The 12696-nt window shown below is 57.3% G+C and overlaps 1 protein-coding gene across 4 annotated transcripts in view; it reads right to left on the reverse strand.

Annotated features, from left to right (window-relative positions):
- Nucleotides 1-12016, reverse strand: part of Rarg (retinoic acid receptor, gamma) — a 20916-nt gene extending 8900 nt beyond the window's left edge. Inside the window, exons 1-3 of one of the 4 annotated variants that reach the window (XM_013520914.1) lie at nt 11956-12016; nt 11744-11855; nt 7787-8112 (exon numbers count right to left, since the gene is read on the reverse strand). In XM_013520914.1, coding sequence (XP_013376368.1) covers nt 7787-7970 — 184 coding nt within the window. In that variant the 5' untranslated portion in view covers nt 7971-8112; nt 11744-11855; nt 11956-12016. Of the gene's footprint in view, nt 1-1111; nt 1755-1781; nt 2174-7786; nt 8113-11743; nt 11856-11955 lie in introns of those variants that run through there. The other 3 variants (XM_013520911.1, XM_013520912.1, XM_013520913.1) reach the window with 3 other exon arrangements.
- Between the last annotated feature and the right edge of the window lie 680 nt (nt 12017-12696).

The following is a 12696-nucleotide window of genomic DNA, read 5'->3' on the forward strand; positions in this document are numbered from 1 at the left end:
CCGCGTGCCCCCGAGCCCCGGGTCCCCGCAGTCCGCACCCGGGCTGGGAGCGCAATCCCAGGCTCGGGTAAAATTGGGGGGTGTTCCAAGCTCCCCCTCCCGGCCCCTCCTCACACCCCACCCCAGCGAGCACTGCGGCCCAAGCTTCAAAGCCGCCTCTCATCTGGACTTCATTTTTACAGCCTCTCAGTCCCCAGCTTTTTATTACCGCTCTGCAGAAGGGTTCCAGGGCCCCAGGCCTGGCATCTCCCATTTCACAGAGGGGGAAGATGGAGATTTGGGGACCCCGTAGTCGTACCCCCCCTGCCGCTGTCACCTCCGGGCCACCGCACCACCACTGCATGTGGACTTTGCTTTAAACTTTGCGCCTCCAGCTAAAGTTGTGTGTTGGCGCCATAGGGGGGAAAAAGTCATCTCTCCAATACAACCCGACTAGTACAGGTTTCCAAACATTTCTCTTGCTACCGCGGGAGCGGGCGGAGCCCGGCCTCCTCTCACGCACGAGCCCCGGCCCCCACACGCGGAGCACACAGGATGCACTCCGGGACGCAGCTCTTTCCAGAGCCGCCCCCGCGGCCACGCAGGGGCACACGCCCTCCCGGCCTTGCGCCACGAACCTCCCCACGAGGCCCACGCGGGACCGCCCACGCAGTCAGAGGGAGACAGCTCGTAACGAGACCTCTACCCCCACACACACCACCTAGGTAGGGCGCTGCACACGCCAGGGATCCACATGCTCTGCAGATAATATTTTTTTACATTCGCAACTTCCCACATGGACTTCACAAACGCCATCAGCAGTTCTGGGTGCCATATCCTTCCGAGGCGAGGCACCGGAGGGCACCAACTCCCCAAGCACCTCGGTCTATCCCAGTCCCCAGAACTCAACCCAGGCACCAACCACAGGTCCCAGCTAACCGCCCACCAAAAAAACCACACACACTCCAAACACTACTGCACACACGCAAAGGAGACGCTAAAGCCCCCACATTTAAAGGGCCAGTACCTCACAGAGAAAAGGCTAGAATCTTCGCTTGCTCTGTACACTCGGAAAGAGTAAATCCAGCCTCTCCTGCACCTCACCCACCCACCCCGGAGCTCGAGTACCTACATTGCAGACTGGCGGGTTGCGGCCAGGCAAAAGACTCAAATCCTGCGAAACAGGAGCTGCCGGTGCCTTTGCGCAGTAAGCCGGCCCCGGGCCCGGCCGCTCCATACAGCCGTCGCGGACCCGGGGCAAACGATTCCATGCAGTCGTACATCGCGACCCGGCTTGGAGGGAAGCTGGGTGCTACAACACCGAGGACCCGCTGCCGATTCCCCCTCCTCCCCCGGCGGCGCCCCGCTCCTGGAGGGGGGAGGGGGAGGGCTAGCATAGGGCGCTGGGCTGCATGGGGGGTAAGGGTGGGCGGGGAAGAAGGGGATCCCCAGCTAGGGAAAGGGACTGGGCGGGGCGCTAAGCCGGGGCTGCCGCTTCGGCTTCGGTCCGTCTAACTCTGGGCGCCTCAGCAGCTAGCACCGGGGAGACCTTTTGTAAAAGCGAAGCCTGGAGGGGTGAGGGGTGGGGCTTGGAGAGCGAAGGGGGCCGGGCACCAAGATGAGCAGAGCTGCGAGCGGAGCGCACACACAAAAACATACATACGCTCGCTGCGCGGCGCGCTTGCTTAGACATATATCCATCCATGCATTTATCCTGGCAGCACGCATTTGCAAATATATAGTGCACATGCATGTCTCCACGCACATAAATTCACGGTGCACACATGGTCGTGCAAACACACCTGGCTCGGGAAAATGCCTGCAAGCATTCTCGCTCCACAGCACGGAGGCTTTGCACGCACTTGCACTTAGGCGCGCGCCCAGGTCCCGGGTTGGAGGAAGGAGCGGAGGAACCAAGTACACGCATTTCCTTTCGTAGAGTTTTCCTCCTCCCCTCGACCCTTCCTTTTCCACACAAATCAACACAAGCAAGGGTGTTAAAGAGGACTGAGGGGAGAGGAACGTGGAGGTCCCCGCGAGCGGCGGCTTCTGAGGAGGCACTACCTCCACCCCCCTCATTCCCAGGCCTGGCTCCTCCCTCTCCCTCCGCGCGCGCGCTTCAGGGCCGAACAGAACATTCCTGTGGCTCGGCCCGCGCTGCCTCCTCCTTCCTTCCCGTTCTCTCCACCCCCGGTCCAAGGGCCGGAGCGCGCTCCCGCCATGAACTCTCCGGGAACCCCCCTCGGGGCGGGTGGCCGGGCGCGCTCACCTCCTCCTGACCCGGCCCCGCCCCACCCCGCCCAGGCCGTCGCCAGCGCCGCAGCGGAGTCCCCCGCCCCCTTCCGCGCCGCGGAGAGTCTACCCCTCCTCGCCCGAGCTGTCCGCCCTCCTCCGCGTCCCGGGCCGCCTCCCTGCAAGTCCCTGAAGCCCCATCCCGCGACTGACACTCCCCGAGCGCCTCGACCGCCGCTCTCATTGCTGTCTGCTCGACCTAACCCCACTTTTGAAGCACAAAAGTAACCCTCAAACGGTCCTTGTAGTGCCTATTGCACCTCCGAAACTGCCCCCTGAATGCCAACTCCCTCCCCCCGGAGCTTCTGCCGTGCCAAGTGGCCCCCTCGGCCATAACCGCGCTGCTGCGAGTCGTTAACTGTTCCCAGGGTCGTTTATACCCTCGCAGTAGGCAGCAACTGCTCCCCGCCCCTCCGCTAGTGCCACACTGAGCGCCGCTCTGGGCCGCCTGGCTGTTCCTTTAGTGGCCCCTTTCGGCACAGTGGGCGCCCTCGCCCGCGGAGCAGGGGGCGAAGGAGGGGGGCTGGCCACGTCAGAAGTTTGCCCTTGCCAGGCCAGGCCGAATCCGGGACCCTGGCCCCGGGACAGCGCCAGCGGCGGCGACTCCCGGAAACCGCCCCCTCCCCCGCGCCCCGCCCGCCGGCCACCCGGCCGCCCGGCCCAGCCGGCTCTGTCAGCGCCGCTCACACGGGGAGCGCCGGGGGAGCAGCAGCGGCGCCCGGCCCGACCCCTTCCCCCGCCTGGCGGCTGTGGTTGGGCCAGGGTGGGGCGCGCTTTTCTAAGAATCTGTTGTACCGGGTGGGGGGTGTACTGGGGTGCTGCAGGAGAGTGGGGCGCCTGTTGGAAGAATAAAGAGCTGGAAGGGGTGCCAGAGTAGGCAGGGAAGGCGGGAGCAGAGGAGGAGCCCGGGCGGCTGCCAGGGACTGGGGGGGGCAGGGCTGGGAAGTAGGGCCTGAATCGCAGGGTGGGGGGGCTGGGGTGGCAGCGCTGACTAGGTACGAAGAGGGAATGCAGGGCTCTTCCAACCCAATGCGAGCTACCTACCCCTCGCACCTACCCCTCGCACTCCAACCTCAATACCCCATTTGTGAAAACTGCTGCTCCCTCTCCAAAAAATAAAGAAAAAACAGGGAGATAGGTTTCTGAGTTAGAATCTGGCCAGTGACCAAAAAAAAAAAAAAAGTACAAAATGGGGAGTACCCCTCAAAAAAGGGGGAAAGAACCCTGATTAGTCAACTTCAGGCTGTCATCCCCCCCTTCCTCCTCCAAAATCTGAAAGGTCCCAATTAAGTCAGGCCTGCCTGGTTGGTAATTAGAACCAGAAGTGGCCAGGCCACAAGGAGGGGGGTTGGGAGGAGGGCACAGAAGGAATGGGGGGAGGGCTCAGGAAGCCCTGAGTCCTCCATAGCCCCCCTTTCTCTTTACCAGATGCACCCCACTCTTCATCCACCCCATCTGTGTGTGCTTCCCAACCATTGCAGGGAGAAGGGGCCTTAGAGCCAGGCATTAAGGTGTCAGGCCCACCCTTCCCATCAACCACAACCCCTCATTCTAGCCAGACTTAGTACAGCCTTGGGTAGAAGATGGGGGGATCTAGTGCCCCCTCTTTTCCCCAAAGTCCCCCTAGTCCTTATTGCAGCAATTAGACCCATTAGCCTTCTAGCATTTCATGGGAACCAGATGTTCTCCACCAGCCTAGTGGGAGTGGGGGGGCTGCTGCCTGACTCACCCCCTTCCCTAGGATCCCCATCACCAGTTAGAGCCCCACAAAGGGCACACCCCCAAAGGCAAAAGGAGTGTACCCCGCCCCCATTAACAAGACAACTGTCACAGATGCGAGTGAAGCACCCCTCGGAGCCCTACCACCCTGGCAAGGGTGGGTTTTGGCCAGGATTAAGGGTAGCCAGGACAGCTAATTCCTTATACGTTCCTCCTCCTCTCCCTCCTCCTGCCACCTTCTGGATGCGGGCTGTGGATAACTGGCTCAGAATTCCTCACGCTAAATTCTCCTTTTCTTCCAAAACTCTGCCTCAAAAAACCGAAGGGGCATTTCACAGTGAAACAGGCCCCACCCAGAGGGGTGAGTCCTAACTGAGTCCCACCTGAAGGGCAACGGGAGGGGTCTCTGAGGGGGGACTATGAGGTGTGAATAAGGGATGGGGCCCAAAGCAAGGATGTGAGAGAGCTGGGCAAGATGGGGGCTGGGACTGGGTAGGGGGCCAGAAGAGGGGGGTGCAGCCTGGGCCCCAGCAGCGGTGCTCCCCCCCCCCACCAGAGAGGTTTCCTGTTGCAATCAAAGCCCCATTTGTGTCGGCCTGGAGCTGGAGCCGGAGCCGGAGGAGAGACTGGGAAGGGAGGGGAAGGAGGCAGTCGCTGGGATTTTTCCTGGAGGAGGCCTCGCTGCTGCCTGACCACCACCCTTACCCAACGCCTGCTCTCGAGTGTCTTCCCGGTGTCTGGGCTCTCTCCGAGCCTGGACCTTTCAACCTCATCTCCTTAGGTCTAAGAGTCTCTTTTTCAGTTTAAGTACGACTCGTTTTCTCCTTCTGCCAGCCTGCCTTGTTTCCCCATGCAGCTCAGTGTGGTGAAGTCTGGGCTCCCTACTCCAGGAACACTGGCCCCACGGCCAGGGCAGTTGGCAGCAAGCTCAGAGGACAAACTGGGCCAGGTACTAAGGACTGCAGCTCTCTCTTCAAGGGAGGAAGAGCACAGGGAGGGGGAAGAGGGAAAGGAAGCAAGGGAAAAGGAAAAAAACGAGGAAAGAAGGAAAAATGGAAACAAAGCTTTTGTGAATAAGGGAATCGGGGTTGCAAGGAGAGGAGTGGAATGGGGAAAAAAAGCCAGATATATCATGTACAGGTTCAAACTCCCTGTGATGAATGTGATCCTTATATAGATCTAAAATGTGCCAGTAAACTTAATTAATAAAAAAGAGAGAGTGAAAAGGAAGGCAAGGCTTCCCCCACTCCCAGCACAGCCCGTTCCTTGTAGTCTTGATAAAACAGATGTACAACACAGCAGAGTTCACAGAGAGACACAGAGACACAGACACCAGGAGTTTCATGCATATGCATGTACGGTGTGCACACAGGCGCGCACACCCGTTTTCCATGCGCACAGGTCCGTGCTTGCCTTGGCAGCACATGCTCCCCTCGCAGCTCCCCTCCCCACCGTGAGGTGCTGAGATGCCTGCCTCACCCACTGAGGCCCCTGGAGGGCCCCAAGAGGCAGAGCAAGACCTCCCTTCTTGAGTAGGATGTCCCCAAGGTGCCACAGACTCTGCATTACAAGCCAAGATCCAAGATCCTGCAAAAAGGTCCTTTTGTTTTGAGACAGAGTCTCACTATGCTATGTAGTTCAGGCTGGCCTTGAACTCACAGCAGTCCTCCTGCCTCAGCCTCCTGAGGGCTGGGGTTCCGGGTATGTGCCGCAAGGCTCAGCTCACCCTGTCTTATTGGATGTGAGAGGGAGGATCATGAGAGAGATGCAGACTCAAGGTGAGGATGACTTTGGCATCAAATTTAAGCTTCTAATCCCTAATCCTTCTCCATTAGATAGTCCCAGCCAAAAAGGGACAGCAGGTCAGGGAAATGAGAGATGGCTCTCACCCTTCAACTACTGTCCCATTTCAGGAGGCTTCCAAGACTCCAGGGTTCTTCCTCTCCCTTGCACGACCACTAAGTGCTGCCTGCCCCACCCCCAGGCAAGCTGTCTGGACCCAGTCTTCCCCTCCTCCCTACCTGCCACCTCTCTGCCCAGGCCTGTCCCTCCGTGCTAGCCGCACCCTCCCCAGCTACCTGCCCTGGTTCTGGCTCCTCCCTGGGATTTCTCCTTTCAGCCTTCCTCCTTCGGAGCAGCCTCTGGAGGTGGAACCTAGCCTTGTCCCTGACCTTGACCTCACTTTGAACCCTGACCCCCATCTCCTATATGTCCAGCACACAGAGGCACAAGGAGAACTTCCCTGGGGGACTGGCCACTGGCTCTCCACATTCTCCCCACTTCGGCACTCTTTCCTCTCTTCCTCTTTACTCCAGTAAAGTCAAATCCCAAGACTGAGTGGTGTGGTTCTCTGCAAGGAGTACGTTCCTGTGGGGAGGGTGGTTCCTTCTCAGGACAGACTCCTGGCGCGAAAATGAGGCAGGGGGATGCCTAGCTGAAGTTTCCAAAAAGGGAGCTTTGTGTTTCTTCATTCACCTGCACGCACTCAATAGCTCCTGTTGGACTCCCGACCTCCGAGGGCCTCCCCAAACCCCAGACACGCCGTCAGCCTCCCTATTAAATACGCCTCACTTTGCACACTGACTCTTTGTTGCACACACTGGGATTCTATATATGAGCAGAGTTTTGGGGAGATGCTGTGCACACAGAGCTCCTTAGAGACTGGACACACACACACGCACACACACACACACACACACACACACACACCCCTTCTCCAGATGAGCATACTCTTTCCAGTGGAGCTGCCAATCCGATCTAGTCACCCCTTCCTTACACGCATAACCCTCTGAGTGCCCCATCCTGAGGCACAGCCTCTTCTCCTCCACCTCTGAGTTTCTGAGTTTGTAACCCTATAAAGGATGTCTTTATCTTTTTGTCTTTTCCTCTGTTTCTGTCTCTCCCCGCCTGTCTCTCCCTTTCTCTCTGCCTCTAGTTACCTTTCTTTCTCCCCAGCTGAGGCCTTCTATTCACCAGTTTATATGCTGGCTGACCTTTACCCCACAGAGCCCCTGCCACAGGCTCCAGCTCATGGGCACCCCCATCTGGAACGGCCTGGCCAGGAGGAACAACAACCAAATGGGTAGAGAGGGGTGCCTGCTGTCAACACTCAAAGGTTTAACCAAAGAGGGCAGGCCTGGGGCACAAGTGGAGATCTGCACAGCATGTGGTGCTCTGCCAGACCTGAAGGGAGGGGAAGAGTCCACAACCACGTGGCTGGAGGAGAGGACGCTTCTGCAACCCCCACCACCACCACCTCTCTGGATCACCTATGGCACACACCCACCTTCTTTGCGGCTGAGTGCATGTGCCCCAGAACCAAGCAGGAGTGCTTCCTCTGAGCCCACACATCTTTGGGCACCTGGCACTACATTTCTTCCTCTTTTTACAACTTCAGAACAATCACCTCGATCAGAGAGTCCGCTGACTGGCTTCTACTGGGCATCCTGTCTCCCTCAGCTCCCAACTGCATGCAGGTGGCAGCCTCAGACTGCACCAGGACCACCCCGGCCACCCAACAAAGGTGTTCCCTTCCTAGTTAGGAGGCAGTTGTAGACCTCCCAACGTTACGCCTGCAACTTCCCCATCCTCTTTGAGCAGAACTCTCATGTGCAAACACCCCTCTTTAGTCCACATTCAAAACCCTTCCTCAGCACCACTATCCACCACCACCCATCAGACCAAACCCCACCCCTGCCCACTTTCTTAACTGGGATGCCAATTTTCTATATCGTCCACCCTCCCAATGCCCTCCTGTTTCCATTTGCCCTCATCCCCCAAGATCCCTGAGACTCACACAGAGAAGCCATCTCCTTGGGGAGGTCAGGCTGGCCCAGGCCCCGGAAGCTAGGGCTCAGCATCTCGAATGGTGGAGACCCCCTGAGTGCCCCTGGGAAGGCAAAGGGGAAGCCCGCTCCTGGGTAGCCAGATCCAGGCCCAAGAGCACCAGCTGCAAACAGTCGCTCCTTATTGGTGGCCATGGCAGCTGCAGTGTGGGAGTGCCCTGGGGTCTGCAGTGGGCGGGGGTGGTCTTCAACCACAAGCCCCGCCCATGCCCACTGCCCCAGCCTGGGAGGCTCCGTGCCCGCCCTGCCTGGCTGGCCCACTGGGACTCCAAGGATCCTAGGGAGAAAGAGAGGAAAAGGAGATGACAGAATGGTCACTCTGATGTTCCAAACCCCATGCCCCTCCCCAGGTGGGTCTATACTGCCCTAGCAGTGTGGTAGAGAGGGCAGGGAGTTGTGTAGGCTATGAGAACTTCAATAGATTAGCTCTAGGGAAAGGTGAGCTGAGATTCCAAGGTAAATGGTGGTCTGAGGACTTTTTTTTTTCTTTTTTTTTAGTACCAGGACTCTAACTCCGGACCTTGCACTTGCCAGGCAGGTGCTGGGTCTGAGGACTTCTAAAGGAAAGGACATCTACAGAAGTGATTATAAGCACCACAACTAGGATAAACATCAGTCTTGCGAGGTAGAAATTATGACTCTTTTTTTGAGGAAACTGAGGTTGACTGGCTTAAAGTCACATGGCTATAAGTTTGGAAGCCAACTTCAAACTCTCAGGCTAGAGGGTGCAGCTCAGTGTAGATCACTTGCCTGGCATACATAAGGCCTTGGGTCTCATCCCCAGGACACACATTTTATATATTCATTCTACCACCCTGGAGATAACAAATATGTCTCTGTTGTAACTCTGGGGCCCTACACCCCTCTGGAGAGGAATATAGTACTGTAGTTAGGAGCACAGACTCCGGAGCCAGACTATGGGAATTGACATCCTCACCGCTTGGTAGCTGTAGGACTTTGGTTGAGTTAATCTCTCTGTGCTTCAGTTCCTTCATATACCATTTGGGAATAATAATAGGGCTCATTTCATAAAGTCATTGTTAGGACTGGATAATTTAGCAAGTACAAAGTGTTTAGGGTAATGTAGAGCCCATTATGAATGCTAGGTAAATGTCTCAGATTACTTCTCTTACCTTCTCTTCCTCCATGCCACTCTTTTAATTAGTATTCCTTTCCTGAGGTCTTCCTCAACACTCCTTCATCTTCCCTCCCAGTTCTGCCTCTGTCACCTATCATCCTTCACTCCCTCACCTCTCTTTCTTCTTCTTCTTTTTTTTTTTTTTTTTATCTTTTTGAGACAGGGTCTTGCTCTGCAGTTCAGGCTGGCCTTGAGCTCACGTTGCAGCCCAGGCTGGCCTTGAATTCCCAACCATCCTCCTGCCTCAGCCTCCTGAGTGCTGGGATTACAGGGGGGTGCCACCACTCCCCGCTTAAATAATTATTATAAGTGATAAACTTGTTTTTTTTTTGTTTTTTGGTTTTTTTTTTTTTGCGGTACCAGGGATCAAACTCATGACCTTGTGTTTGCCAGGCAGGTACTTATGCCACTGAGCTATATCCCCAGCCCTAACCTCTCTTGCAACCACTCCATCAAATCAGGGGCATTGATGGAACCAGACAACTATGACCCCAGAAAACTCCTCTCTTTGTCATCAGTTTACTTTGCTTCTCCTCTTCCTTTTCTCATCTCTGCTGCCTGCCTCTGGAAAGCTCTCTTTTTTTTTTGGTCTTTTTTTGTCTTTTTGAGACAGGGTCTCGCTATGCAGTCCAGGCTGGCCTCGAGCTCCCTTTGTAGCCCAGGTTGGTCTCGAACTCACAACGATCCTCCTGCCTCAGCCTCCCAAGTGCTGGGATTACAGGCTTGTGCTACCACACCCAACTGGAAAGCTCTTTTGTGTCTTCTCTCCTTCAAAGTTTCCCCCCAGGGTGGCTCTTCTCCCACACTGGGAATGGAACCCAGGGCATTGCACATGCGAGGCAAGCGCTCTACCACTGAGCCAGCTCTCCCACCCCACACACACCAAGATTTTTAATCTGAACGCAGAAAAAGGAGGAACAGCAGGGAAAGACAGGAATGGGAATCCCAGGACTGGCAGGTGATCCTTTCTCGAAGCTCTGACAAGGGAAAGCTTGGCCTCCCTAAGAGCCTGAAAACCACCTACCCCATGGGAAGCTAATGGGATGGGGGGGATCACCCCAGCCTAGATCCCTCTACTAGTCAGAATCATGACCCATGACCAACATCAAGAAGAGCAGAAAATAACCGCCCGACTGAAGCACAGAGCCAAAAGGGTGCGGAGGTCCAGGCGATGGGCATTTCTGCATCCTTCCATCATTATTTGCTTCTAGGATCAAATCAACATCTCTTCTCTCATCTACCTGGCCTTCATGCCCTTGAGAGTAAATCATCATGGAGGTTACAGGAGCTCACACCCCAACACCACTACCCTTCACTCAGATGCAATGCATGAACTTCAGGTGCCCCTAGGACCCCCAACTCTAACACAGTGTCTCCCCAGGCCTTAAAAGTCTGAGTTCCGAGCTCCCAAGGTCCCTCCTCCTTTCCTTCCCTTATTCCAGTGAAGTGCTTATCCTGGTTAAGCCCAGGTGGAGCCAGGAGTTCGGGCCCCTGAGGCCCCTGGGCCATAGCTCAACAGGCCGGGCCACATTCCAGGTGGATTAACCCCTCCAATGCCAAGGGTGAGAAGCTAGTAGAGCCTCCCCACCCCCACACACGCACCTTCCCTAGACTCTGCCTAGACTGGGAACGACCTCTCTGCTTTAGCCCTCCTCCTCCCTCACCTACGGTTCTGAAGGAGACCTTGAGAGTAGACCTTCAGCAGAGGTCCCAGAAAGGGATGCTCAGACTCCTCTAAAAAGGAGGCTGTAAATGAGCAGAGGACAAGCCAACTCTCCCTGGCCCTCTGCCTACAACTGCCCGGAGAAGGGACCTGGAGAGGGGACCTATGAGTCAGTGAGGAAGGAAGGGGGCAAAGATTCCTCCCCTTCCTAAGCCTTGTCTGCTGCCATAGCTGGGAAGAGAAGGGAAGGGAGGGGATTCAACCCAGGGTAGAGGAAGAGAACAAGAAAATGAAGATGGTATGAAGTCAGAGGAAACCCTTGATGCCTTGGTTCTTGGGGAGACCGGTGGAAGGGGAAGAACTCTTCACTCCTCCCAAGATGCCACCTCAGATGCTGAGGTGGGAAGGGGGCTCAGGGAAAGGGGCTCTTACAAAGCCGCTTCTCTTAAGGTGGAGTTGAGGGGAGGGCATGGATGAAGGGGGCTGCCGGATGGAGGGGGCGTCTCCCTGCTGCCCTGCCCGCTCCGGAGCCTGAAACAAAGCTGCTCTTGTCGGCTGCTCTCCACCCGCTGCCCCCCTCCCCTCTGTATAAACACGACCACCTTTTTCCATGACCCCATCCCCAGCCTGGGCGGAGAACCCAGGCACCCTCTGCTCCAGCCTGGGCCCCCAGCCTGCTCCCCAGGAGGCAGTCATGGGCCCGGTTTCCCTGGCCCTGTGCCACTCCGGGGGAGCGCAGACCCTTGAGTCTCCACCTCTCATCCCCAGGTGCCCTCCCTCCTCCACCCCACTAGCCCCAGGGAGGGGCAGTACCCAGGAGGCAGGCAGGCAATGCCAGTGGAATGTGTGTGGGCATCGGAGGGCACGGGCAGGGTGGGGCAAAGGGGGGAACTGGAGGTGCCAGTTAGGTGGCTTTCTGAGCCAGGGGTGGGGGTGTGCCGGGGTTGGGGGGGCGTGCCCTGTGTTCCTGCCTACCAGGCTCTAAGCCACTGAGTGTGTGTGTGTGTGTGTGTGTGTGTGTGTGTGTGTGTGTGTGTGTGACATCTAGTTGGGATACTCAAGCTCCAAGTACACGCTCCCCCCCAACCCTATTTTCTCTCTACTTGCCTCAAGGATACAGGCTGTGGTCCTCCACCCCACTCCTCAGCATAGGAGGTGACTTTAATGGCTGGTGCTTCAGATTTGAGGACTAGGATTCCGACTGCCCAGGACACAAGCCCTAAGGGAACAATGACAGGATTCCAGCTTCTTGCCCTACAGACCCTTCCTCAGGTGCCCCTGCCCACCCCATCACCACCACCAACCATTCACAGTCTTACCCTCTGACCACCTGCGGAGATTCCCTCCTACATACTGGGTCAGGCTGAGGGGACTTCGTAGTTACTGCTGAAGACAGAAGCAGCAGTTAATGGGACTCCAAGATGAGGACACCTGGGTCCCTGTCCCAGTCTTCCAGCTCTTCCTTTGTTCCACTCGGGCGCCCCTTAAGAACACTGCAGGAGAGCCCCCCACGTTGGCTGGAGCGTCCACTCAGGCAGTGGCTGGGGATGTGTCAGAGGGAATCCTAAAGGGGGCAGATCAAGGGAACTTCACAGACCCAGCTCCTATTCACTTGTCCTCGAAACTCCTGGGCCCGGACGGCCAGGGTCGCTTGCTACCGGCTCCCTCCCTCGCCCTTCTGATGTCCAGGCTTGCCGTCCCACTGTGGAAGGAGGAACTTGGACCAGCTCAGCCCATCACACCCAGCCGGCAGAGCCCCCAGGGGAAGAGCGCGGCCGCTTCTCCCCACGGAAGGAACCCGGTCTCGCCTCACATTCCGAGCCCGAGAGGACAGATGTCCCCAGGCGTGCGACCTCACCCCCAGATGCCTTCCCCACCCCTCACCAGCACCAAGGGCAGACCGCCCGACCCCAGCCTGACCTCCGTCTCCCCATTCCCGTCGCACCCAGGCTGACCCCAAGTGCGGGCGGGAAGCGCCCCCTCGAGCCCTGCGGCAGCCCGAGCAGCCCCGGGGGGCAGGCACCAGCGAGGCCCCCGGCCCACCTCGGCGGGGACCCGGG

The sequence above is a fragment of the Chinchilla lanigera genome, unplaced genomic scaffold, assembly GCF_000276665.1.
Source record: "Chinchilla lanigera isolate Chin_1 unplaced genomic scaffold, ChiLan1.0 scaffold00057, whole genome shotgun sequence".
NCBI lineage: Eukaryota > Metazoa > Chordata > Mammalia > Rodentia > Chinchillidae > Chinchilla > Chinchilla lanigera.